The following is a 27371-nucleotide window of genomic DNA, read 5'->3' as shown; positions in this document are numbered from 1 at the left end:
GATGACTGTTGAGATAAACAACAAAAGTAAATGAGGATTTAGTAAAAAGAAGTTCACGTTGAACACGACCAATATCTTCCAGAACATCCCTGTTATCATTACCAAATCAGGCAAGAAAAGTGGATAACCGTTGTTATCTTTTGGAGGCCATATGGATTGACCTCATTTTGGATAAGGATATTATTATGAAATTAGGCATAGACTATCAATGTGAGAATGATTGAATAAAATACCCTTATTAGGTATATATGACTTGATTCACCTATGAAAGGATACAAGTACCTTTTTAAAGGTGTAATTAAGGATGGAACCACGATAACTTGAGATGAACCATGGGGGAATGCATACATGTTGGCATTTCACCCTTAATAGGGATAATATGAGTTTTGAAAATAAGAAGTGGAAAGGATTAAGGTAACACCAACCTTTAAGGATCAGTGGAGAAATTTTTTTCAGAAGTATATTGACAATGGTTCTAGTATCAGTAAATGGTGTCTTGATATGCCCTGTACCTAGGGAGTACATGAGGGATGATTTAAGAATAACCTTGGAGAAGTTACAAAAAGAGTGGTGATATTTAAGTTTTTTTTTACAAATAGAAACTTTGGTAAAGGAAATATGACGTAATAATAATGCCAAGTGGGGCACGTGTTGAACCATGAGAAAGTATGGATCAGACCATTAAAGGTCGAAATTGTTTAAGGCAATTAAGATCTAAGATAAAAGATGTCCTAAGTATGACCGAGAGTCAGTCGTGACAATGTTAACCTCTAAAGACGGAGGCAATAACTTTTGGGAAAAAATGGTGATAGTTTTTTTCCTTACCAAAGCGTAAGGAAGAGCATTTTCGCACAAGCAGTGATTGGAAATGAGTTAGAAAATTTAGTTGGAGATCGTTCAAAAGACATTGATTATAAGGAACTATTACTATCAGGAAAGGCCAATGAGGTGGCCGACACTCGAAGTGTAAGAAAGCAATTACAGGCGCTCGTGCCAGAGGAATACAATGATGATGATTAAAGCCGTAAAGGTTGTATTATGGTGTGAAAGATTGACATTCCTTCTAATGATTATGCGATACACAACCATAATAGTAGTTGGGTAAAGATTTAATTCATGTAATCGTCGTGAGCGGGCTATCTATCTTAGAAAGTCCTATCTAGAGAATAAGCCAGGACCATGTTACGAAAGGACTAAATGAACCTTTGAGCTTCATGTCTCCTAATATAGACATATGGTTAATAATTGTATTAACCTGCTATCGTTGCTTTCATTGAAACTCCTCTGTAATTTTATCTGCTTCATGTCATATGTACGTCAAGTTCAGGAGTGTTCTTCATGAATCATGAACGGTGATCATGTTGCCTCCTTAGAAGAATTCAATACGATAGCTATGGATTTTGTATGGTTAGATATTAAGATTTCATGGAAAACGAATGACTATAGTAGGTCTGTGGTGGACTATAGTAATGCATCAACGATTCTTTGAATAATGAGCCGATTACAACCGTGAGAGTTGTATTGTAATGGATGTTGAGATTGGGTACCATTAATCGGGTTGTGGTGATGTATAAGTTATCATTGATAGACTAATTAAGTCGATTATCTACCTATTGAATATTTATTCCTTCTTATGAATAGAGAGCCATATTAGTATACGAGGAAGGTTGTAGTGCAAGCATAGAATTCTAGTAACGATGATGTCTAGAATGAAATCCCAGATTCGATTTTTGCTGTCGAGGGAGTTTCAACGGTGATTGTTTATAAGCTCGAGCAAGAGCATGGGTCCATAGAATGATGGACGGAATAGTGAAAGATTCAAGAACATGAATTGCGATGCTATAATACTTGATGTTGAGATATATACATACACATATATATATTGTTCTCCAGTGATAAACCTCTATAGTTCAGAGGTAGATTCCAAGCCAGATATTTTGTGGTAGTATATTTTTTTATATAATGCTCTTAAATTCATTCTTTTCTCTCCTTTTTATTTTGTATAAGCTGAGAAGAACAACCCTTCCAGAAGGGGAGGTATTTCCGAATAACTATCTATCTATGTGATAGAAGCCTAGTAGGATACCATCTATTGTTTAATTGCTTATCAAGTACTAAAGGCTGGCCACCTTCTATACTAACTGTGCGATGTAACAAGTGTTCATGATCATAGTGATCTCTCAACAAAATCTTTTACTTCTATACGATGGATCAAGCTTTCGAAGATGGAAGCAGCTAAAGGAATCAGTGCGGTGGTATTCCGAATCTAACGCATTCGTGATACTAAGGTTGACACAATTATTAAAAGGTTATAGAATACTAACGAGCAAAAGTGTAACCAGTATAGTATTATGTACGGAAGATAGTAATGACTATAAACTGGAAAAGAGTGGGTATTGAGAAGTAAAACCTATAGCGTAAGAAGCTATGATGAGAGTCTGTGCGATAGACTTGAAAGAATTTGGAATGATCACTTAGCACGTATCGAGTTTTCTTACGACGATGGATGATATGACAGTGTCAGACTGTCGCCTTATGAGGCCCTATACAGAAAGAGATGCCGATCTCCCTTATATCGGAATGGAGTTTGAGAGCGCAAGATGCTCGGACCAGCAGTGGTCCAAAGGACCAAGGATATAATAGATCTAATCAGAGGACGGCTGGGAGTAGCCCAAGATGGATATAAGAAGTATGTTGATTTGACAACGAAAGGACAAAGAGTATGAAGTAGGGGACCTATTGTTGTTAAAGGTATCCCCTTGAAAAGCCTTGGAAGGGAATGATAAGGTTCGGAAAAAAAAGAAGCTAAGTCCACGATTTATTGGACCCTTGGATGTATTAAGACGTATTGGGAAGTTAACATATGAGCTAACCCTACCCCGAACCTGTAGCAAGTTCATAACGTGTTCCACGTATCAATGTTAAGGAAGTGTAATCCGGATGCCAGACAAATAGGGGCGTATGAGCGCATAGACATGCAACCAGACTTAACATATATGGAGCAACCAGTGAGGGTTACGAATCAAAAAGGAACATGGTGATCAAGCTAGTCAGAGTTTTGTAATAGAATCAAAATGTGGGAAAATTGACTTGATTTAGAAAGTGCAATGCTAGAAAAGTATCCACAACTGTTTTCTATCTGATTCTGGGACGGAATCCTTTTAAGGAGGGGAGACTGTAATAACCCCAATTTTTGGAATTTTTGAAACACTAATGAATAGTAACTTTTGTTGATGATGCTGATTAATGAAAATTATCAGACCACGCTATATAGAAGTACTGCTATGGAAATTCTAAGATCATATTAGTATTCCATAAAGTAAATGAGTGTATATAAAGGTCGTCAGAATTCAGATTCGAAAAGTTTGATTTTTCCCAAAATCCACCAGATACCGAAAGAATTGAGTATAAGGTAATAAATTAAAAGGATTTAAATTCAAGAATTATAAGAGAGGATCATAAAAGGAATATAAAATATTGATAAAGGTTAGGGAACCCAAGTAATAAAATCACGGATACATTTCCTCGAACGACCAACGAGAACGAACGATAAGCGAATCGTATAACCATTAAGCGATTAAGAAATGCAAGAGAGATTAGTGCAAAGATCAAGGCTATAAATCAAACAAATAAGCAAGGAGTAAGCCAAGGATGCTTCCACCACCAAACATGGACAAGTGGCAAAGAAATGAGGCCATCATTGTGACACCAAGCTTAATTATCATCCACTCAATTAATCAAGCCATTAACCACATAAATATCAACAACACTTCATTTCTCACCACACAATCAACCAAGATAAGTCAAAATACTCTCTTCCGGTCTTCCCCCTTTTTTGCAAGCTCTCCCCCATCTTTTTTCAAGAAACCTGAGAGGAGAAAGAAATGAAAATGGAGGAAGATAAAATGCTTGTATCTTGAGTTTCCCTTGGCCGTTTTGCGCGTTCTACCTATCAAATTGAATCCCTCGAGAAGATCTACACAATTAGGGTAATCATTATGCTCACCTTCTTGATTTCCATACCCGTTTTTAACGTTTTACAGTTCATTGGAATAGTGTTTCAAGAATTAACTTTGTGTTCTTGATTTTGTTTTGAGGTTTTAATCATTATAAGGCTAGTTAAGGATCATCTAAGGTTTGTTAAGAATTACCCACTCTCCAAGGAAGGTATAACCTCTTCTCCTCTTTGTGTTTAAGCCATACCATGAGTTTTAAACTTGTTCTTTAAGAGTTCTTGGATGTTTGTATGATTTTAGAGTAGTTATGAACTTTAAATGGAAGTTATGAGTTATTATGTAAATGGATGATTGTGAGGAACTTGTTTTGGTGTATGATGAAGTTGAGGGGCTGTTCGGAATGTTATAATGTAGTACGTTGATTGTTGGGTTGGTTTGGTATGGTTGTGGTCTTGTAATAAAATTTGGTAATCGCGTAAACATAGCCGTCGTAATGCCCGTTTTCATTCAACTGCTTGTTTTAGTGTTCGGGACATAAATCTAACTGACCAATCTATAACCTTTCCATGTTTAGCTATATCGTGTCGTAAGCTTCATTTTGGTATGTGGTTCGCTTGAATCCGATGTACAGTTTAGGAGAAACGACCGTTTTAAGTAACGGCGTTTCGTGAACGAACCATTACCCCCCGCCTTACTTTGAAACCTTGGTTAAGATCCTTAAATGACTAATTGGAGTATGAAACAATTATGTAATGTTAATAGGTCAGTTGGTAGAGTATTCGCGAAAGATTCGCCTTAAAATTCGTAACGGTTAATTTATTAAAAAAGGTGGAGCCAAGGGTACTCGAGCGACTAATGTGGTTCAGTAAGCGCAAAAGCGAACGTTAGGGTCCAATTGGTTAAAGTCTAGTTTCTTAAGCGATCATGGTTTTATTCCAACTTATATGTTGTTTATAGGTTACCAGACTCTCCCCAGGCCTTTTACCACCCCAGTCGCTTAGGCAAGTTTTCTACCTGTTATACTGTTGTTGTGATGTATATGTGTATATGCATTATCTTGTGATAAGTGCATGATTGTTATTAGCAAATCTTGCGATATATTGGAGCATGTTGATATGATATATATATATATGCATTTCTGTTTCACTAGTCAGCATCGCTAGTCTATAAATACAACTCAAAAGTCTACTGATACACACTACACACTACTGTACATACTATACAACCATAACAACACTGCTCAGCATCTCCAACTTTGAATCTCTGTCTCAACTCCAAGGAAACTCTGGTCCTGCCAGCCTCTCAAGGTCCTCCATCACCTCAGTAGCCCAGCCCATCAGTACATCAGGGCCTCTGCCAGGTAGCGTAGCTCCATATAGCCTAGCCTCAAGAACCCTCTGTGTCACATGAATCTCCTCTCGAAGCTCCCTCACACCACGATCAACATCTGCAGTCCTGATGATATATTGTAGCTCCCTAATCTGAGCCAACAAGGAATCACGCTCCAATATAAGAGCCTCATACCGGTAATAAGGAACTGGGGGCAATGTAGACTGGAATGGGGCACTCGCAACTGAATTCCCAGTGGAATCTGAATCAGCTGGTGGGGGTCCTCTAACAGGTGGCCTCATGCCTGGGGGTGGAATAGCCTGCAGTGGTACGGGCTGCAACACCGGTGGAGGTAAAATAGCCAATGCTGGTGGAATAACAGGACGTGGATCTGATGCTGGTGCTCCAACTGAAGGCTCTGAGTGATCAGCTGATACGGGAATAAAAAAGTCGGCCATCACTGCTATCTGAAATCATATCGCAGTATAAGAATCTCGAACCATGACGCGAATTATACTACTACTAGTTATAGCATAACACTCAACCTCTCGACGTTCTATCATTCTATTACTTACTTCTAATCCTAACCCTCTACCCATTCCCGTCAACCTAGGCTTGTGTCAGTGACTTATAACCTGTAGCTCTGATACCAAACATGTGGCGCCCCCCAAACCCAGGTCAGAAGTTTGGGGTCCACACACACCTTATTTATAACCTGCTTATATCAATAATCAAGATAATAATAATATGCAGTGACCCTACTTACCAACTACCACGGATCGCAACAGGTTAAAGTATGCACACAAGCCAAACACATCTACTTATATTACATATCGTTCAAATCCCAATCATTCAAACTCAAACTGAGTATTAAACATTATTACAAACTTTTACAAACTTAATTTATTCCAAAAGAAGCCTACTAGCTCAGCTTCCTCAACCTTAATCCCTAGCTCTCGCGCTGGACTGGGGATCCTTGCTACCAACTGGTTCCTTTTTAACTGGAAAGAATATAAACAACATCGCACAAATGAGCTAACTAGCTCAGCAAGTCACAATGACAAAACTGAGAATAATGATCATCAAGTGAATATGGTTATGATATCAAGTGAACAATGGATTATGATTTAGAATTGGATACTATATTTTTATTTTAAAAACCAAGGTTAGGCTGCTGATCAGTCACGCACTAACCCCGAGCAAAGCACACAACATTGCTATAACTACTGGATCCAAGGCACACATTGGCCTAACTTGACGACTATATGGTCTGACCACAAATCTGGTCCACAATTTTATAAAAACAATCCAATTCTAATATAATAACAGAATAAACAATAATAAATAATAACCAGAATCATTAACAACAGTGAGTGTTTAACAATAAAAGGGTTTCAATCCTTGTAAGGATCAATAAGGTAAATTTCAAAGCTTGGATGCTGGGTAATGAAAGAATTGGATAACAAAGGAATCAACATTTCAGGGTTTTAAAGATTTGGTCCTTTCAAAGCATAAGATACAATGGGTTGAGTATATAAGTAATTCAGTTCAGTGGTTGGGATTTTGTTTGTATGTATTTGTGGAGTAGTATCCTAGATTTGTGGTTCGTGTTTGGGTATAAAATAATCAATGGCTTAGAAAGAATATGGTTTACGGCTCAAGAACAATAACTGGAATCAAGGTTTAGGTTTCAGTGCTTCAAATCACTTGCAATATTAACAGGACTATCAAGTACTACAATATCTCGAGTAAGTTCAGAACACTTGCCTGGTATTAGCTAACTACACTGCACTCGCTTCCAATCACAATCGTCTTACTTCTCAACTACCTGTTTCCCTTTCCTATGTCTTGCCTCTTCTGCTCACATATCATATGCATTTATCAATAACCAACTCATACGATTCTATTTAACACATACTTCTATCTACCCTTCGTTTCACCCAAATCCGATTAACGGATTGAAAGTTACGCGATAATCAAGTAAACACTGAATATATAGACCGATAGTCAATCAACAAGTCACGTATAACACATAATACATCACGTAATCAATGAAATATCATTTATGAAGAAGTCTCGGGTCATAAATAGGCTTTCTGATATTTAAAATGATTTTTAAAACATTTTTCGGAATCAAAACGGGTCGTTGGATCAATTTCGAGTAAATAAACAAGGTTCGGTTAGCCAATTCTGGCTTCGAAACAATTTTATAATAATTATCGAGCCTTGGAAATAATTTAGAATAATATTTTAAAGCTCGAAACTATTTTTCGGAATTTTTAAATCATTTTTAAATAATTAAATCTAATTAAATAATTAATTAAAATCAATTAATAATTAATCAAATCAATTAATCAATTAATTTTCAAATTAATTGACCAATTAATCAATTAAAAATTAACTGAAATTAATTAACTAATTAATTCAGATTTATTTTTGAATTAAAAATAATTTTTGGAATTAAAATAATAATTTTTAGAATTTTCAGAAATTAAAAACAAATTTTTTTATAATAAAAATAAATAGGAAATATGATTTTTAAATATTTTTAAAACAGGAATCCTAAATTTGCAAAGTCTGGAAACTTCAGGGACCTAACTGTATCGTTTTTAAAACTACAGGGGCCTGTTTGCAATTTTGCCAGCCCTGCCGTCGACTTCGCCAGAGTGTGGTCGGAGAACACGATTCCGGCCACCTCAGGCCACCAAACTGTCCAGATCACAACTACACTTCACCAGGAACATATTCATGCAAACAAATCATTCTAATCACTCCTGTTCTGGCTGGAAATTGGCCAAGAACATCGCCGGTTTCCGGCGAACATCGAAAACCTTCAAAACACAACTCCCTTCGATTCACTAATCCTCTGTTAACGAGCTATATATCAATCGATTGCAAATTTCATAAGGAACACAACCCACTATAAATCAACAGCTAATAACCCCTAAATCAAAAACCCCCAAATTTCAATTGAAAACATTCATACGGGTTATAAACCCTAATTTTAAAATTCGAAAATTAAACTCAAATTTGAACATATTATTGAACTCCAAATCAGACGTATAATATACCAAAATCATCAGGAAAATAAGCTCTACAACATGCAATCATCAAATCATACAAAAATCATCCGAACAAAAATTCATATTTTTAATCAAAATAATTCGAAATTTAATAAAAATATATAAAATTAACCTTTGATTCTGCAGTAAAACAGGTTATGGAATCTGATAGAGCTCTTCAAGACCTTCAAATCTGGTACTCGAGCTTTTCCAACAAAGATCAATAACACCTTCAAAAGTTGGTTTGATTCTTGGAACAATTTATGAATATATGATTTTTCTCTGTAAAATTATATATTTATCTGTCTGCAAATGATTTTTGATACGAAATAAAATACGGTAAAAGGCTATTTATATTTACGGAAAATTAATATCCCGTTGGATCATTTCGGATATAAAACGGTACATTTATTTGTAAAAACTGATCCAAACGGTATCGGTTTTCGGGATAATTATCCAAATCAGTACAATTTGTACTGCGGTCTTGGTCTCAGCGCCTGGTTACACGTATTACAAAGTGATAATTGTGATAGTTTAATAAAAAGCTCCCGTTTATCGAAAATGCAAGTTTTATTGATTTACCGAAACGAATATTGTATCGAAAATGTTGCGCCGGGACCCGCGCAGGACAAACCGTACGCCGGATCGAAAAAGTCGAAACATGGAAAATGCTCGGAATATTACAATTAGGTTAGGAAGGAGTTCTCGGAAGAGTTTCGGGTTCCAAAAACGTAACAACGGGTGACGTCGGTTGGTTCCCGTTTTTATAAAATAGATTTTAAATACACGGAAAAAGATTTTATAAATTTCATATGATTCTTATAAATTCATAAATCAACATAAAAATAATTAGGAAGATATGACAATTATCTATATTTTATTTTGAACATATAAAAATTAAAATACTCAATTAATATTATTTTTGAATATCCAAATACGAATAACACTTAGCAATTAATTCACAATATAGATACTGAACACACATAATAATTATTTAATTAGCAAAAATAATTACATGATACATCCCGGATATTACAGTCCTCTGCAGCCTTGAGCTTCTCATTCAACCCAGATTCCACCGTCCGAATGCTCTCCCGGGCCTCATCCAGCTCATCCTTCAGATTATCAGCCCGCAACTTCTCAGCCCTGGTCCGGTTATTTGCCTCCCGGATCTCCGTAAAAGCAACATCTGAACATATAGAAATAACACTCCCAAGCTGAGGAAAGACAAAAAAAAATTAAGTACTGAATAAATTGGGGGGCACAACCCGGAACCAAAGCCAAGTAAATTTGAATACCTACCCCCACTGGCCGGTCACCCTTTTCAAGGAAGCGGCCATGTTGTAGCCCTCAACTTCTTCCCAGTCTTCCTCGGAGGGAATGCTAGACATGAATCCGACCAGGTCAACCAGGCTCTTTGTCCCTTTCTTGATGAGACCCCCGTCCGGGCCCTTCCCTTTCGAATCACAAACGACCCGGTCCGCAACAACAGCTTTTCCGCGGGGAAGCTTTCCCAGGGCGGATTTCCTCTTCTTCGAAGGAGGACCATCTTCAGAAATTTCTTGGATGTCCGGATCCTCGGCCAATGGTGCATTGACCGGATTAGCTACATTCCGGGGGCAGAAGACTCGGCTCCACCCTCTGCGTCCGTAGATCCGGATCCGGTCCCAGGGGCCCCTTTGGTTGTCTTATACGCCAATCCAAGGGAGTTGAAAGCTGCTGTGTAAGCTAAAGTAGACATGATTGCTCTGGATGAAGGGTTGTAATGAGGCAAACCTGAAAAATGGGAAAAGAGAACTATCAGCAGAGGATAAATATACTGGACAAAGCGACCAAAATTGGAAAGAAAATACTACAGTAAACCCTGGTCAAAGGAGAACAAAGCTAAATGCATCGTGATCCGGGCTATGGGAAAGCAGAATGGACGTTGGTCCGGGTCACTAGAAAAATGAAGGATCCGGATCAAAGGCCAAGCAAAGACTCCACAATAATAATTACAAGTTAAAAGAAAAAGGAACCGTAATCTGGATCGCCAAGCAGGGATGGGGACCCGGATCACAAGCAGAACGTTTTAAAGAAAAACTTACATCCGAGTTGGAATAGCAGTTTATGGTTCATAAAGGTATCCCGGGTCGGATGGAAGGCTGGAACCCGAGACTACCACAAAATTTCCTAATCTGATCTACAGCCTCCCCCTCTAAGATCTCCGGGTTGAACTTTGTCTTAACTTCCCCGGTTGTAAAATATGGGAGAAACTCCAGGTCGAAGCCCTTTAAAATCAAAATCTCCCCGTTCCAGTGTTTCAAAGAGGTCTGATGCATAACTGGTTTGGACCTACCCAGACCAAAGCCGCACTCTGCTGCCCGGAACCTGAGCTCATAAAATGGTTTCTGGCTAGATCTAGAGAGATAAAAAATCTGGTGGAACAACTTGAAGGTGGGCAGGAGCACGGCCTTGTTGCAGCAAGCTATGAACCAGGTCATAGACTTAATCCCGTTTGGAGTTATTTGCATTGGGGATATCCTGTAGACGTACTTGCACAAGTGCTTGATAAACATGTGGCAGCGAGGACCCCATACGGACCTTAGGTGCTCCATCAAGACCAGAACGAAACCGTCCGAAGGGCGATGGAAAATCCTCTCATGAGGCTCGGGCCACCTCCAAGCGATATCAGGAGTTAACTGAAAGGCAGCCCGGATTGCCTTGTCCATGTCATCCGGGTCGGCTTCAGCATAGAAATCTTTCAGCTGGTAATGATCCCGGCTGATCCCAAATGAAGCAAAAGCTGCCTCCAAAGCACCTTGGTCGTACACACCCGGGTGCCCGTCCTCGTGCCTCTCGTATCTGATCCGGGCATAGTAAATGCTATCTTCGAACCCGGGTGGCTTTCTCACAAAATGATACTTAATATCGGACCATCGGCCCTCTGGTGTAAAGATAACTGAATTCTCTGAAAGCCTCTTGAACCGGAAACTCATGATTGTTCCCATAGATTCGGACCCTTTCTTCACCATCTCGCCCCGGATCTGTTCCCTGCCAGACAAATCCGGGTCGCTCTCTTCTTCGGAAAAGTTGGGGTAGCAGTTATGGACTTTCCTAGCCCGCTCCGTGGTCCGGACCATATACCTATTAAAATGAGGGTCAGTTAGCCTGGGCCCTACAAATTTTATTTGTTTTGCTAATCGGTCCGGATCAGGTACGTTATGTTAGCTTTCCATAACCTAATGATCCGGACCCCCAATGCCAGTCCAACCCGGAAAAATATCAATGATCCGGATCATGTTAACTATAAACAAAAAACCAAACAACCATGGACCCGGATCTTGATGGCAAATACACAGATCTGGATCCATAGCAGCCAAAAGCTTAAAAACAACCCCATGTACCCGGATCACCATGGCAAACACCCAGACCCGGATCCAGAGCAACCAAACACAAACTACGAAGCCCAAGGCATGCAATTCTACCCAAATATACTACCCGGGTCTGATACCCCCTACCCGGATCAAAATCGATAACCCAAACCCACAAACAACAAGATTGAGAATTAAAAACCAAGATACAGAACTTTTGCATATACACACAACTATTTCCTTCCAAGAACACGAAGAACAACCCAGAAAAATCAACAAATCGACATCAAACCAAACCAAAAACAAACCAAAAACGCCAGAAAAGCACAAATCTAAATGCTTTTAAACACCAGAATCAAACAAAATCAAACACAACCACTACAAAAACAAGCAAAAAAAGGGGGTATCTACTATCAAGTCGAAGCATACAAAATCGAAGAACAAAAAGCAAGAACAAAATCGAAGACAAAAACCAAGGAATAAAACGAAGCAGCAAATGAAGGTCTTATAAATTAATGGGAAATCGAAGTAGAGGCCGGAGACACAACGGCAGCAATCAACCACAGGCACCGCATTTTGCTAGAAAAGCGAGAGAGAAAAGGAAGAAAAACAAATGACTTTTCGGCTTCTTTTGGTAGAATAAAAAAAGAAAAGAAGGGGGAGGTGGAGTCTTTTATAGAGAGACGGAGAGAGAGAGAAAACCCCCTGCCACGTGGCAGAACCGGATTGGAAGAAAAAACGGTTACAAAAAATAAAAATAAAAGACATGTATATATACACATGTATGTATATATACATCAAAGCACATTTAAAACCCCATAATCATTATGGGCCGAATTTTTAGGAGGTAACTGCCTGAAATTCAAAATCGAAGGGGGGAAAATGAGCAAAACCGTTTGAAAATCCCAAACCTTTCGAATTCTACAGCCCAAGACCCGGGTCAATATCCCTAATCCGAATCATTGTCAACCAGATACATTTTTGAAGCATCTACTCTACCTTAATCCGGATTGGAATCTACTACACCATATCCGGATTGGGGGGCAACCAGGAGCATATATTTTTCTAAATCTAATCTACCCTAATCTGGATTGGCATCTACTACATCAGATCCGGATTGGGGGGCAACCAGGAGCAGAAAATTTTCTGAAGCAACTATTCTACCTTAATCCGGATTGGCATCTACTACACCAGATCTGAATTGGGGGCAACCAGGAGCAGAAAATTTTCTAAATCTAATCTACCCTAATTCGGATTGGCATCTACTACACCAGATCCGGATTGGGGGGCAACCAGGAGCAGAAAATTTTCTGAAGCAACTATTCTACCTTAATCCGGATTGGCATCTATTACACCAGATCCGAATTGGGGGGCAACCAGGAGCAGAAAATTTTCTAAATCTACTCTACCTTAACCCGGATTGGCATCTACTACACCAGATCCGGATTGGGGGGCAACCAGGAGCAGATATTTTTCTCAATCTAATCTACCCTAATCCGGATTGGCATCTACTACACCAGATCCGGATTGGGGGGCAACCAGGAACAGAAAATTTTCTAAAGCGTCTACTCTACCTTAATCCGGATTGGCATCTACTACTCCAGATCCGGATTGTGGGGCAACCAGGAGCAGATATTTTTCTCCTAAGGCAAATATGCAATCCTACTATATTTCCTCATCCAGAAAATCTGCATAAGGGAGTGGGGGGCAAATAATAGGGTATAAGAGACCCGGATAGGCGTCAACCTGGACTAAAGGAATACAGGCTCAACTAACCTACTAAGACCCCCCTCTCCCAGGCCAATCGAGCATAGGAGCCCAGGCTCGGGTCTATCCTATTACCCAGATCCGGATCCACCTGCATACCCGGATCCGGATCAGGGCTAAGACCACCATGAGGGGGGACCCAGCAAACGCATGCACATCCCACAACCCGCCAAGGAAGGGTACGTGGGCACGTGACTATGACAGCTATCAACAACCAACACACCAGATAAGCACGGCGCGTGTCAGAAGGCCGTTAGGACACTATGGAGGTGGTCCTCCCCTGGAAACGTGTAAGCAATCCATCCAAGCCAGGCGTCCTCCGCTCCCAAATCCAACGGCCCAGATTTAGAGGTAACTACCCCTAAACCCTACCTTTGGGCTATATATACCCCCAGGCTGAAGGGTTTAGGGGTTAGAAATATATACACTCTTGCACATTCACTCTTTCTCATATATTCATACACACACAGCAGCCTTTCCATTACACACATACATCTTCATCTTCTCCAAAGCCCTGTTCTTATTCTTACACCGGAGGCGCCGTGGGAGCCAAACCCCCCCTTCCGGTGTTATTTTACAGGCGCCAAAGCAGCAGCTACACCTCATCCATACCCAGAAGGTCCAGGAACGGTGTCAGACGGAGTCGCCCGCTCACCGGAGTTATCAATCATTACTCTCAACATTTTTTAAAATGTTTTCGAGTCTTCAAAATGATTTTTAAAAGTTAGAGCAGATCCCAAAACTCATTTTCAGATTTAAGATCTTCCTTTCGAAGGGGGTTTAAATACTCGCTCAAAACCTAAGGGATCTGGCTCCGTGGTGTATTTTTGGAGCAACGAAGTTGCTAACTTGATAAAAGAGTTTGATTAATTGCCCAACACTCGGGAAGTAAGCCCAATCGAAATGCGTCGGCATAAACAACTGTTAGGGTGAAAACACGCGCTAATATTCACACAAGTATATGCGTTCGCAAGTAGTATAAGATATAAATCAGATTCATTCCCACAGAGATTGGTTTAGGTTAAGTTCAATTTATGCATCTATGCAACAATATATGGTTATAGTTCAATGCTAAGACAAATAACAAATTGGGTTTTGATTAAACTAAGAGATTATACTAAATAATATTAACTAAGAGATTTGAGGTTGAATTACTATATATGACAAACATGGGATCCTAACTTCATTAAATACTTCATTCAATAGCCTTTTTATTCTTAACCTTAGCATGTAATGGTGATGACACTAATCAGATAACACGAAACTAGTAAATGCCAACTTTCGTTGTTCGAATACCCTACTACTAAGCATCCACAAAAGAGATAGAAGTTGAATATACACCAATTATGCTTAGTCCTTACATGTCTATAAGAATTGAAAACATAACGGTTTAATGCACAGGTTATCTATCGTGATTACATAGGGCAAGTAAGATGTTTAAATTACCTACGAATCATGCATAACAATAACACATGAACCTATGCTAGCATGACAAGTTTTAAATCTCTATATTCACTTTCGCTTCAAAAGAGATTAACACGCTATCTTATATGTTAGCTACGCACATAAGACGAATAAGCACAACCAATACTAGGATTTTAATCAATCACCACACACCAAGATATTGAAACAAATTAACTAAAGAAATCCATAAGTAAATCCGTTAGAACCCCACGATAACGATTAGTTCATAACTGAACTCATCGTCACCATGTGTTCCAATGAAAGCATGATATAAAATAATAAAGAGTGCTAGGGTTCAAAGACAAATCAAAAACAAGCATCCAAGTATCAACTATATTGAAGAAAATAAGAGTCTTCTTCTCCGTGGCCATCCCGTGCTCTCTAGGTCTTCTTATTGCTCTCTCTAAGGCCTCCTTCTTGTTAAAAACATCTTTTTATGGGTATATATAGGCTCCAGGATAACCAGGACTCTCAAAATCTTCAATTTCGACTAAAATCAGGATTCTGGGGCAGAAACCGGCCGCGGCCGCTCTGAAATAGTGTTTCAGCGGCGCGGGCGCGCTGCCTTCTGGCGCGGGCATGCTGCCTTCTGGCGCGGGCGCGCTGATATTCTGGACTTTTTCTGACAAATCTTCTTTTGGCCATATCTTGAGTTCTGCTCGTCAGAATTAGGCGATTCAACTGCCCACGTGAAGCTAACGAGATTCTCTACAACTTGAGAATGGCCTAGGCTTCTAATTCTGATCTTTTTTCAGCATATTTCCTTGAAAAGCTCCTTTCTTCATATAACTGATGCCTGAAATGCAATAACGCAAAAACACATCAAAAATACCAACAACTTGAGTCAAAACACCAACTTAAGCCTATAATGAAGTGTTCCAAGTAGATATAAAATCCACTTATCACACCCCCAAACTTGAATCGATGCTTGTCCTCAAGCATAAACAAACTCAAAACTACAAAACAAACCTAATGTGTGAATGCAACTAAATGACAATGCAATTGATCCCCTCATAATAACCATAATCAAATGAATAAGCCAATGCCTCTAAGAATGCAATGACTCAAAATAGAGCTCGAATAAATCCCACAAACCAACTCACAAACCAGAAACGTGGGTGTGTGGGATGCTTAACAGATATACTCTCGATACTAGATCAATAACCATAACTTATCTATCATCAAAATAATCACAAGTTTATAAATTGAATAGACGTTGAACGCATAATGACTCGCAACACCTCCTTCCTACTAGAGTTATATAAGGATTTACGCTATTATTGAACACATAACAAATATTCTTATTTGACCGTGTAATGAATGAGGTCCCAAAAGACTTATACAATAATACCCATGTAGCGAGCGTTAGGTTAGCGGATCCCAGACTATAAAAGCCTTAGGTCACTAGGCAGAAAGTCCCCTAGAACTTAATAACTCGAGTATTAAAGAGCTCACTCTTGATCAAATATGCATAAACACATACTTTTTTCTTTTCTTTTTTCTTTTTTCTTTCTTTTTTTTGTTTCAACAATTTCTGAATGAGTGCGTTTCGCTCCATCTCATTCAACCCTAGACTACTCATAAAACTATGAGCCGGCTACTAGCCATTTGACGCCTAGCCTTATAACAACTAGTAATGAAATCAAAGTTTTTCTTCAGTTTAAAAATTCAGTGTTCTTTTTGTCATTACGAGAATATCACAAATTCTAAATATAACCAAGTGATTAAATCTCAACAACAAACAAGTATGATCATGATCTAGATCAAAAGCAACCCTATAAGACTTTGTGAAAATATTTGTTTCTGGCATGCAAATCAATTCATTAGGACTTAAACATCCCTCTATTCGTCATTACCATACTCAAATCAACATCAACTTATCAATCAGAAATAGCTCAACCTAAGGGATCATGTTATATGCATGCAAATGCAACTATATGAAATCACATAAAAAACAAACAAATATGTCCTATATGAACAATCATGCAACACTACGAATGAAATACAACTATATGCAACATGAATCTATATGAACTATATGGACACACATAAACTAATCCTTACATTATCACCCCCAAACTTAAAATTTTCAATGTCCTCATTGAAGGTAATAATAAGGATTTCAGGCATACCTAGTCGTCAGAATGATCACCCTCTTCGAGTGGAGGATCAGGTAGCCAATCAACCTCGACACCAGTGGCTCGAAAAATAGTGCCCAAATCCTGTATCAAATCTGCAACAAAACGACGGTGAATGTCATGTATGGCCTCCATACGCCTAGTCACTCACCTGTATTATTCATCACCAGTACCAGTCCTATCAATTTCATGCTGCACATGAGAAGAACCCTCTGTAGGCACGAGAAAATCCGTCCAACCACTCTCTACATCTTCAAAAATATATCCCAACCCCTTATCATGAGGTGCACTAGGAATGAATAACTCAAGTGATATGGCAGTCGGTTGAGCTCAAGTGTGGAAACAACTTCAATAGACGGCTCGAGACGCTCCTGAGAAATTTTCAGCTCTACTAACCCAAGAGAATCGAATGGCATATCCAACTTCCTCTTCCACGGAGGTGCATTCAAAACTTGCAGTTGCTCTGCTCCTTCCTTGTCATCAATAACTGATTTCCCCATTAAGGATCTCTCTATGGTCTCTAACTTTGGCAATTGTTCAGGCTCTGAATTCATGACAGAGTTGACCCACTCTACTTTAAAGCACTCCTCTTTAGCTGTGGGTAACTTTATTGCCTTTAACACATTAAAAGTGACCTTTTGATCGTGAACCTTCATCGTAAGCTATCCTTTTTGCACATCAATCATAGTTCGGCCAATAGCTAAGAATGGTCTCCCCAAGATAATGAGAATCTTCTTATCTTCCTCGAAATCAAGAATTATAAAGTTAGCAGGAAAGATAAGTTTGTCCACCTTGACCAATACATCCTCCACAATGCCTCGTGGATATGTAATAGAATGATCGGCCAACTGCAAGGACATATATGTCGGCTTCGGATCAGGTAGACCAAGCTTCTTGAAGATAGACAAGGGCATCAGATTGATGCTAGCTCCCAAATCACATAAACACTTGTCGAACGACAAGTTTCCGATGGTGTAAGGAATAACGAAGCTTCCAGGATCTTTAAGCTTTGGAGGCAACTTTTGTTGCAGTACACCACTGTATTCCTCCATTAGAGCAACGATCTCTAAGTCATCGATCTTCAATTTACGAGAGAGAATACCTTTCATAAACCTCACATAGCTAGGCATCTGTTCAAGAACTTCAGCAAAAGGTATGTTGATATGAAGTTTCTTGAACACCTCCAGAAACTTAGCAAATTGCTTATCCAACTTCTGCTTTTGCAGCCTCTTAGGAAAATAAGGTGGAGGATAAACCTGTTTCTCCCATGTATTACCCTCAGGAGGAGTGTGTTCCACAGTTTTCTTCCTTGATTCCACTTCTGCTTCCTTCTGCACATCTTCTTCAGCCAAAACTTCAGATTTCGGAACTTGAGATTTTTCAGGGCTTGCAACCTTCCCAGACCTTAATGTAATTGCCTTAACCTGTTCTTCTTCTTCTTCCCTCTTTCCTGGAACTTCTGTATCACTAGAAAGCATTTCTGGTAGTCGATTCAATAAGGCGTTAGCAATTTATCCTATCTGGTTCTCCAGAGTCTTGATAGAAATAGCCTAGCTTTGGCATATAAGAGCCTAGTTTTTGCACATAAGCCTCAACTCCTCCAATTCAGATTTTTCATTCGAAGATTGACTTGCATCATGAGTTTATTGTTGAAGTTGGAGTTATTTTTTTGGTGCAAATTGTTGTTGAAAACCAGGAGGATTGAATTGATTGGATCCAAACTGCTGATAAGGTTGTTGTACCACATTCTGATTGTTGCTCCAGCTAAAGTTAGCATGATTTCGGTTGTCAGGATGATAAGTGTCTGGAACTGGTTGCTGCGATCTCTGAAAGTTTCTCACAAACTGAGCTGATTCACTAGATATAGTGCATTGCTTCATCGCATGCGAACCTGCACACAGCTCACAAACTCTGGTTATCTGATTAACACCATAGTTAGCCAGAAAATCGATCTTCATAGACAATGTCTTTAGTTGAGCAGTGATAGCCGTAGTTTTATCCACTTCAAGAACTCTTGCTACCTTTCCTTGTGGCAATCTCTAGGCTGGATACTGATATTCATTAGCAGCCATCAGTTCAATTAGATCATAAGCTTCCTCATAGCTCTTTGCCCATAATGCTCCACCTGATGCTGCATCGATCATGGGTCTTGACTGTGCTCCCAAACCGTTATAGAAGCAATTGATGATCATCCAATCAGACATTCCATGATGCGAACACTTCCTAAGCATCTTCTTGTAGCGCTCCCAAGCTTCATATAAAGATTCTTGTGATTGCTGCATAAATTGAGTAAGAGCATTCCTGATTGCAGCTGTCTTTGCCATAGGGAAAAATTTAGTGAGAAACTTTTGAGAAAGATCTTCCCAAGTAGTAATCGAACCAGCTGGTAGAGAGTGTAATCAGCTCTTAGCCTTATTCCTCAGAGAGAATGGGAATAGTCTCAGCTTCACAGGATCTTCAGAAACACCGTTGAACTTGAAGGTGTCGCATATCTCAATGAAATCCCTAATGTGCATATTGGGATCTTCCGTGGAGAACCCCCAAACTGGATTGAATTCTGCATTCATTGAATTATGCCAGGCTTGATCTCAAAATTATTAGTTGTGATAGTTGGCCTAACAATGCTAGATTGAATGTCATTGATCTTGGGTAGAGAAAAATCCATCAAGGCTTTCGTTTGTGCTGCTGGATCTCCCATTGTATTGAGTACCTGAAACATAACAAGTAAACCGTGAAAGTAAAAGAATCTGAGTCAGTGAACTTTAATGACCACTGATGACAAGCACATAAACTAAAAATTAACACCGAGTCCCCGGAAGCGGCACCAAAAACTTGTTAGGGCGAAAACACGCGCTAATATTCACGCAAGTATACGCATTCGCAAGTAGTATAAGATAAAAATCAGATTCGTTCCCACAGAGACTGGTTTAGGTTAAGTTCAATTTATGCATCTATGCAACAATGTAAGATTATCGCTCAATGCTAAGATAAATAACAAATTGGGTTTTGATTAAACTAAGAGATTATACTAAATAACATTAACTAAGAGAATTGAGGTTAAATTACTATATATGACAAACATGGGATCCTGACTTCATTAAATACTTTATTCAATAGCTTTTTTTTCTTAACCTTAGCATGTAATGGTGATGACACTAATCAGCTAAAAAGAAACTAGTAAATGCCAACTTTCGTTGTACGAATACCCTACTACCAAGCATCCACAAAAGAGATAGAAGTTGAATAAACACCAATTATGCTTAGTCCTTATATGTCTATAAGAATTGAAAACATAACGGTTTAATGCGCAAGTTATCTATCGTGATTACATAGGGCAAGTAAGATGGTTAGAATTACCTACGAATCATGCATAACAATAACGCATGAACCTATGCTAGCATGGCCAGTTCTAAATCTCTATATTCACTTTCGCTTCAATAGAGATTAACACGCTATCTTATATGTTAGCTATGCACATAGGACGAATAAGTACAACCAATACTAGGATATCAATCAATCACCACACACCAAGATATTGAAACAAATTAAATAAAAAAATCCATAAGTAAATCCGTTAGAACCCCACGATAACGTTTAGTTCATAACTGAACTCATCGTCACCATGGGTTCCAATGAAAGCATGATATAAAACAATATAAGATTGCTAGGGTTCAAAGACAAATCGAAAACAAGCATCCAAGTATCAACTATATTGAAGAAAATAAGATTCTTTTTCTCCGTAGCCTTCTCATGCTCTCTAGGTCTTCTTATTGCTCTCCCAGGCCTCCTTCTTGTTAAAAACGTCTTTTTATGGGTATAAATAGGCTCCAAGATGACCAGGACTCTCAAAATCTTCAATTTCGACTAAAATCAGGATTCTGGGGCAGAAACCGGCCGCACGGCCTCGTTGAAATAGTGTTTCAGCGGCGCGGGCGCGCTGCCTTCTGGCGCGACCGCGCTGACATTCTGGACTTTTTCTGACAGATCTTCTTTTGACCATATCTTGAGTTCTGCTCGTCAGAATTAGGAGATTCAATTGCCCACGCGAAGCTAACGAGATTCTATACAATTTGAGAATGGCCTAGGCTTCTATTTCTGATCTATTTTCAGCATATTTCCTTGAAAAACTCCTTTCTTCATATAACTTATGCCTGAAATGCAATAACGCAAAAACACATCAAAAATACCAACAACTTGAGTCCAAAACACCAACTTAAGCCTGTAATGAAGCGTTCCAAGTAGATATAAAATCCACTTATCAGAAATATGGGCTCAGTGGGGGTCCATGAAAGTGTATGTGGCTCAGTGGGAGTCCATCAATGCGTAAGTGGCTGAGTGGCAGTCCAGCATAAGATCCTAATGTGGCCAGGGTGATGACCAGTGGGGGATTCATCCATATACTAGTAGAAAAGGTGACTTAATTGGTATCTTTGCCTGATCAGCAAGATATCAGGTTTATGCCAAAGTTTCTTCTTTTCAAAATTCTTGGGAATGACAAACTCTACTTATACTTCCATAGCAAAAGGGTGTATGAAATGTATATATATATAGGTGTATATATATATCAGGACTTAATGACGTATCTCGTAACTTTATTCTTTATAATGATATTTCAAAGATTGAATCTATTCAAGTCTTATCTTGTAGTCTCATCTATGTGATGAACTTTTGAAACTGATTATACCTTGAACGGTGGTAGTTCAAGTAGTATTCGGAAAAGATATAAGTATATTGGAGTATCTTGTAACTTTATTTTTTCAACTTATATCTGGTTAATGATTATCTTATGCATGACAAAGATTTTTAGAACAATGTTAAGACAAGGTTAGATATATGAGATTACCTTGCAACGATACTTTTATACAATTATAAACTGAAACTCTGTGTATATTATACATGGAAGAGGACTTCCAAGATTTTGAAAAGTATATATACATATATACTGAATATTTTATGATTTGGTCGCATTAAGATATCAAACTTGGTTCATTTCTTCTTTACTAAGACTTTCATGAGTACTATGAGAATGCTCATATATTGTTAATTATTACAAATATTATTTCGGTGGGCTTGTTGCTCACCCTTGCTTTCTTCTTTCATCACACAACAACAGATAGACAAGATGGACATGACCAAGCTCCCAATTCGCAAGCGGATAGGAAATGTTCCGCAGTTTCCTGTAGGCGTTAATGCCGCTGTAGCTGAGGTAGGATCTACCAATAGGCTAGGGTTTCAAATGTTGATGTACCAGACTTATGAATATTTATGAATTGTAATAATGGCAAAGAATATGTAAATTTATTCAGAAACCCTTTTGAGGTGTAATGACTTAAAATTGTGGAATAAAATGACTTGTGTTATTTTTGGTATTCATCTCTGAGACTATAACTTGTGGTATGTGTGTATATTATGGGGTCACAGTACGCTGTAGTTGGTTGTTTATTAAGATTAAATGTTATTAAGGGAAATGGAACTCGTGACAACCCGAATCTCCGACCCCGGATTTGGGGGTGTTACAACCACTGTACTGGAAGCATTTAACTAGAGTTGTACCCTTAATTCAGTTTGACATTGTGACAAGGTGATTTTCTGGTTCTCCCAATAAATGGTAACAGTTTCTTTTCCGTAATCGAAAGTTACGGGGCTCATTAATGACATCCATTCCACACCAAGAATGAGGTCATAACCGCGAAGGGGTATTATGTTGACATTTGCAGAGAATGTCTTTCCCGCCATAGACCAAGAGAATTGTTCTATAGAGTTATCACATTGCAAGTGATCTCAATTTGCTACAGTGATTTGGAAGGGAGTACAAGGGGTCATTCTCAGTGATAATAGTCTGGCTAATCTTTGAGATACAAAGTTATGGTTGGACCCGCTATCCATTAAAATGTTTATAGGTCTATGTTGCAATATCCCTTGAATTTTCAGTGTTCCAGTACAGTAAGAGCATGAAAGGATACCTTAGCTGCAGTTTCAGGATCATCACATTTCTGCAGCTGCTCTTCATCATTCCAAACAATAGCAAGCTCTTCACCCTCTTTGTTTGTTACAAGATCTAGCTCACCCATGATGATGAACAATTTCTTCTTCCTACAATTGTGCCCGAGATTGAATTTTTGGTCGCAATAAAAACACAACCCCTTTTGTTTTTTTTTTCTGATATTTCAGCAATGGTGAATTTCCCGTAACCATCACTGGAAGGCAAACTAGTAGCCTTAGATGCAGATGACTCATTTGACTTTGGAGGATAAGATTGAGGTTTATACGAAGTGGGGTAGGAAGAAGTATACTTTTGGGTGCTTACTGCTGCTCTATAATGCTTATCTAAAACATTTAGATAGTGTTCTTGTCCTCTTGCAAGTTCTCTGGCCTCCTGGAGCATTTGCGGCTTGTTATTATAGAGGTGTTGAGCAATTTCATCCTTGAGGCCGCTAATGAAATTGTCAACATAATATGATTCCCTATGAAAACCTTCATCGATCATTACATAGTTACGCAATTCATCGAACTGACAAATGTATTCATCCACCCTTCCTTTCTAGGTCAGTTTATTGAATTGACCGACAAGATTTTCATAGCCTGTTTTAGCAAATCTCTGGCAGACAAGAGTAATGAATTCAGGCCAGAGGAGGTTATACTTATCTCTTTCAATACATTTATACCATATATCCGCCTCACCTTTCATATGAAGAGAAGCACACAACACTCTTGATCTTAAATCCGTGGCTGGGAACAGCTGGAAAAATTTCTCGCACTTACCAATCCAGCCACGAGGGTCCTTACCTTGGAATTTAGGAAAATCTAGCTTGGGTATTATGTATATGGGTTGGTTACTAGGGTAAGTTTGTGATAGTTGGTAAAATTTTCATTTGCTTTAGTATGAACAATAGAACTTGTGGGTGTAGTGTAGGGTATTTGTTGCAGAGTAACATGTGTGGTGTGATGTATAGAGTATGGTTGGTGGTACGAGAAAGAGTTATGGTGAGATGGATAAAGAGGTGGTATAAAAGCATTCAAGGGTGAGAACCCAGTGTTTGGATGCAGGCCCCCAACTGATAATGGAACAGAACTGGTTTGTGGGTGAGTAACAGGGGAATTTGGAATCGGGTCAACATAACGAGTAATAAGCTCAAAGGGTTGCGTACTTGTGTGTGGCTTAAGCCCTTCCCAATTAACACTTTTTAGATCTTGACAATATATTACTGTTGGAATCATTATAAGTAGCAAAATGGGTTGGAGTTTGTGGAGTGTGACTTACCATGATGGTATGAGGAAAAAGAAGACTAGAAGTGGGTAACTCAGGCGTTCCTTGATGCCTCTGCATAATTTCTGACCGGAACAACTCAGTGAGTTCATTAATGCCTCATTTAATATCCTTGTTATCTTTTGCAAGAGATTCAAACTCCGATTTCAAAAGGGAGATTTGTTCTTGAGTCGCTGCTTGACCTTCTTCAAAGGAGCTAAGCTTATCAGCCATGGTGGAAATAGAGCTTTCATATTTTTGTAAACTTGATTTGTTTGCCATTTATTTTTTTGGGTTTTGGATTTTTTTAAGGGGTGGACGTAAAGGTTAGGGGCGACCAAGGATTTGGCTCTAATACCAAATGTCAGTATTAGGGTTAGAGGTAGCTATCAGACAAAAATAAGAGAAGGAAAGGAAACAAAATAAAATGTATTTCTTGATTCATGCCCATTTCAGTATATTCTCCAATATATATAGCAAGGTGGCTAGACACGTGCCCCTTAGCTATTGGAAATTAAATGACTGTCAATAATCCTATCAGCCTAATAATATTGTAAAACAAAATGTGACATTTCATGACTAAGTCTGCAACATGACATCATACTGAGAAGCTGTAAATGACATCATTTGAGTAGATAGGATATTCCCACCAAATAGGATCGTGACATTTTCGTATGTTGTATTCTTGTATTTATTTATGATAATGATGCCAGTTTATACATATAGTATAAATGTCAATTTCAAGCTCCAATTGTCTAGAACTTTAGTTTAAGCGCCTTGAAGGCTTGAAGGATCTGACTGTATTTAACACCCGTCTTCCGTAGTTATACAACTAAAAGAGTCATACTCAGCAAAGATTCTTTGGATTTTGCGACTACATTGCTGGAGAAGAATTGTGTATTATGAGAATAAAGGCCTAACCTAATAGTTCTCAATATCTCGATTTTGATTCCTCTGATCATAGACCTGACTCCATTCTCGAGCTCTCCCGAAACATTGGATTGCCCTTATCCAGTATTATCAAAATTATTACTTCTTGTCCTTGCATTCTTTAGTTCTATCCCAAAAAGTTTCATACAACTAAATCTTGATCTTTTGTTTTGCATTTCCCAATCTCGGGCTGAGGTAGTTGTTGTGGTCACTCAAATCCCCTGTATCATGGCTATAAAGTCTCAAAAACATTTCATACCCTCTTCTCAAATTCAGTCCACATGCTACCTAAAAGTGATGACAAGATTGAATATTTTTTGCTAAATACGGAGTTTATCCTTGCACTTGGTGTGTCCTATTTCCAGTGTAGCATTCATAAGATAAACATGTTATATGTAAATGAAAAGTCTTAATTTTAGTATCATCTCGTTCTTTCTTATGACCAATTAGAAAGAAGTATTCTCGCTGAGAAATAAATATTCCATTATAAATTTGGCTATTTAAGTTGAAAGACTGTTCTCTGTTTTAAATCCTATAACACCGAGAAAATGAAATGATGCTGAGATTTGATACATACACTTATTATGAAAAAGGGACAGTTAGTTTGATACCATCATGATATTGATTCAGTATTATGTTCATGACGACATAAAAGTATGTAAAACTATATATTGTGATGAAGAAATGAACAAGACATGATAGATGAACTAATCAGGAAAATAGATCTAAATATATTGAAATGACTTAATGATGAAGCAAGTATGTTACAAGAGTATAATTTCTCATTCAGTTGTTCAACTTTGTGATATTTAGTTTATATTCGATCTATTTATACCTTTTACAATAACAGGTTTGACACCACATCTTGGAGGTCGTTTATGGCAGCAATATGTTGTGGATGCTTTCACCGCAATTGAGCAGTACAGATTGGACTGGATTAGAGACCATCAAACTACTATAAGATCTGATCTCTACCATAATATCAGAGATGCAATGCAAAAGGGATATAGAAATCCATCCAATATTGGTAAAGCATCATCAGCCCTCCCTTTTGATGATACTGAGATATCCTCTCCATAAATTGGAGACATAAAGGAACAAAGTCCCAATTTGGACAAGAAAGACCAATGCAGCATCTTTCCAAGACCTTTTGTTAAGATATCAGCAACATTGTCTTTAGTATGAACTTTATACACCGTAACCAATCCAGAATGAATCTTCTCACGAATAAAATGACAATCAAACTCAACATATTTAGTTTAAATATGATATACATGATTTACAGTTAGATTTATGGCTGCTTTGTTATCACAGTAATTAGGCAAAGGTCCTGAAGGTACCAAAAGAAATTCTTTTAGCAAATTAAAAATCCAAAGTACTTCACATGAAGCATTTTTAAGAGCTCTATACTTTGCTTCTGCTGAGCTCCTTGAAGTGACATGTTATTTTTTTGTTCGCCATGAAACAGCAACAGATCCTATGAATAAACAGTAACCACCAATAGATCTCCTGTCATTAGAATTTCCTCCCCAGTCACTGTCACTAAACATTTTCAATTCTAAAGAATTATCTGATGAGAATAACAAACCATGCCCATAGTATATTTGAGATATCTGAGAACTTGGATGGCTGCTTGCACATGTTTAACCCTAGGAGCATGCATGAAATGACTCAACAAATGTACTGAAAAGGATATGTCAGGTCTGCAAGAATTGAGATAAAGTAATTTACCAACCCAAGCTCTATAAATGATGGGATCATCAATTAATTTCCCAGATCTGTTATCATTATATAATTTCAAATATGGATCTAAGGGCACTGATAAGGGTTTGCAATCCATAATATCCGCTGCTTTTAGAAGATCAACAATAAACTTTTGTTGAGTAACCAAGATCCCCTAATCATTTCTAGATACTTCAAGACCTAGATAGTATTTAATTCCCCCTGGATTTTTAATACCAAATTTGTTGTCTAGTCCATAAGTGCTTTCAAAGCATCAATATGTACATGACTGCTGTCTGTGATCAATATGTCATCTACATAAATGACCATAACAATGAAAATTGAATCTTTATTGTAAGTAAAGAGAGAATAATCAGACAGAGACTATTTATATCCAGCATCTA

General features: G+C 38.3%; 1 protein-coding gene and 1 non-coding gene across 3 annotated transcripts; one reads left to right on the top strand and one right to left on the bottom strand.

The window, feature by feature from the left end:
- Positions 1 to 15085: 15085 nt before the first annotated feature.
- LOC141672837 (uncharacterized) lies at positions 15086 to 25164 on the bottom strand. Of its 2 annotated transcripts, XR_012555717.1 has the most exons (3): positions 23033 to 25164; positions 17064 to 21220; positions 15086 to 15727 (listed from the first exon to the last, which is right to left on the bottom strand). XR_012555717.1 is itself a non-coding variant. In XM_074479520.1 (2 exons), exon 2 carries the CDS (start codon positions 18545 to 18547, stop codon positions 17732 to 17734), a length of 816 nt encoding a protein of 271 aa, XP_074335621.1. In that variant the 5' UTR covers positions 18548 to 21220; positions 23033 to 25164; the 3' UTR covers positions 16546 to 17731. The 2 variants fall into 2 exon arrangements, 1 of the variants encoding a protein (XP_074335621.1); XM_074479520.1 differs by lacking the exon at positions 15086 to 15727 and having other exon boundaries at positions 16546 to 21220.
- Positions 19272 to 19378, top strand: LOC141675503 (small nucleolar RNA R71). The gene has a single exon (XR_012556152.1). It is a non-coding gene; the product is annotated as a small nucleolar RNA R71 (small nucleolar RNA).
- Positions 25165 to 27371: the final 2207 nt, after the last annotated feature.

This window comes from Apium graveolens, chromosome 7 (genome assembly GCF_009905375.1).
Source record: "Apium graveolens cultivar Ventura chromosome 7, ASM990537v1, whole genome shotgun sequence".
NCBI lineage: Eukaryota > Viridiplantae > Streptophyta > Magnoliopsida > Apiales > Apiaceae > Apium > Apium graveolens.
Note: the sequence above shows the minus strand (reverse complement) of the source record. Positions and strands in the feature narration are given on the sequence as shown.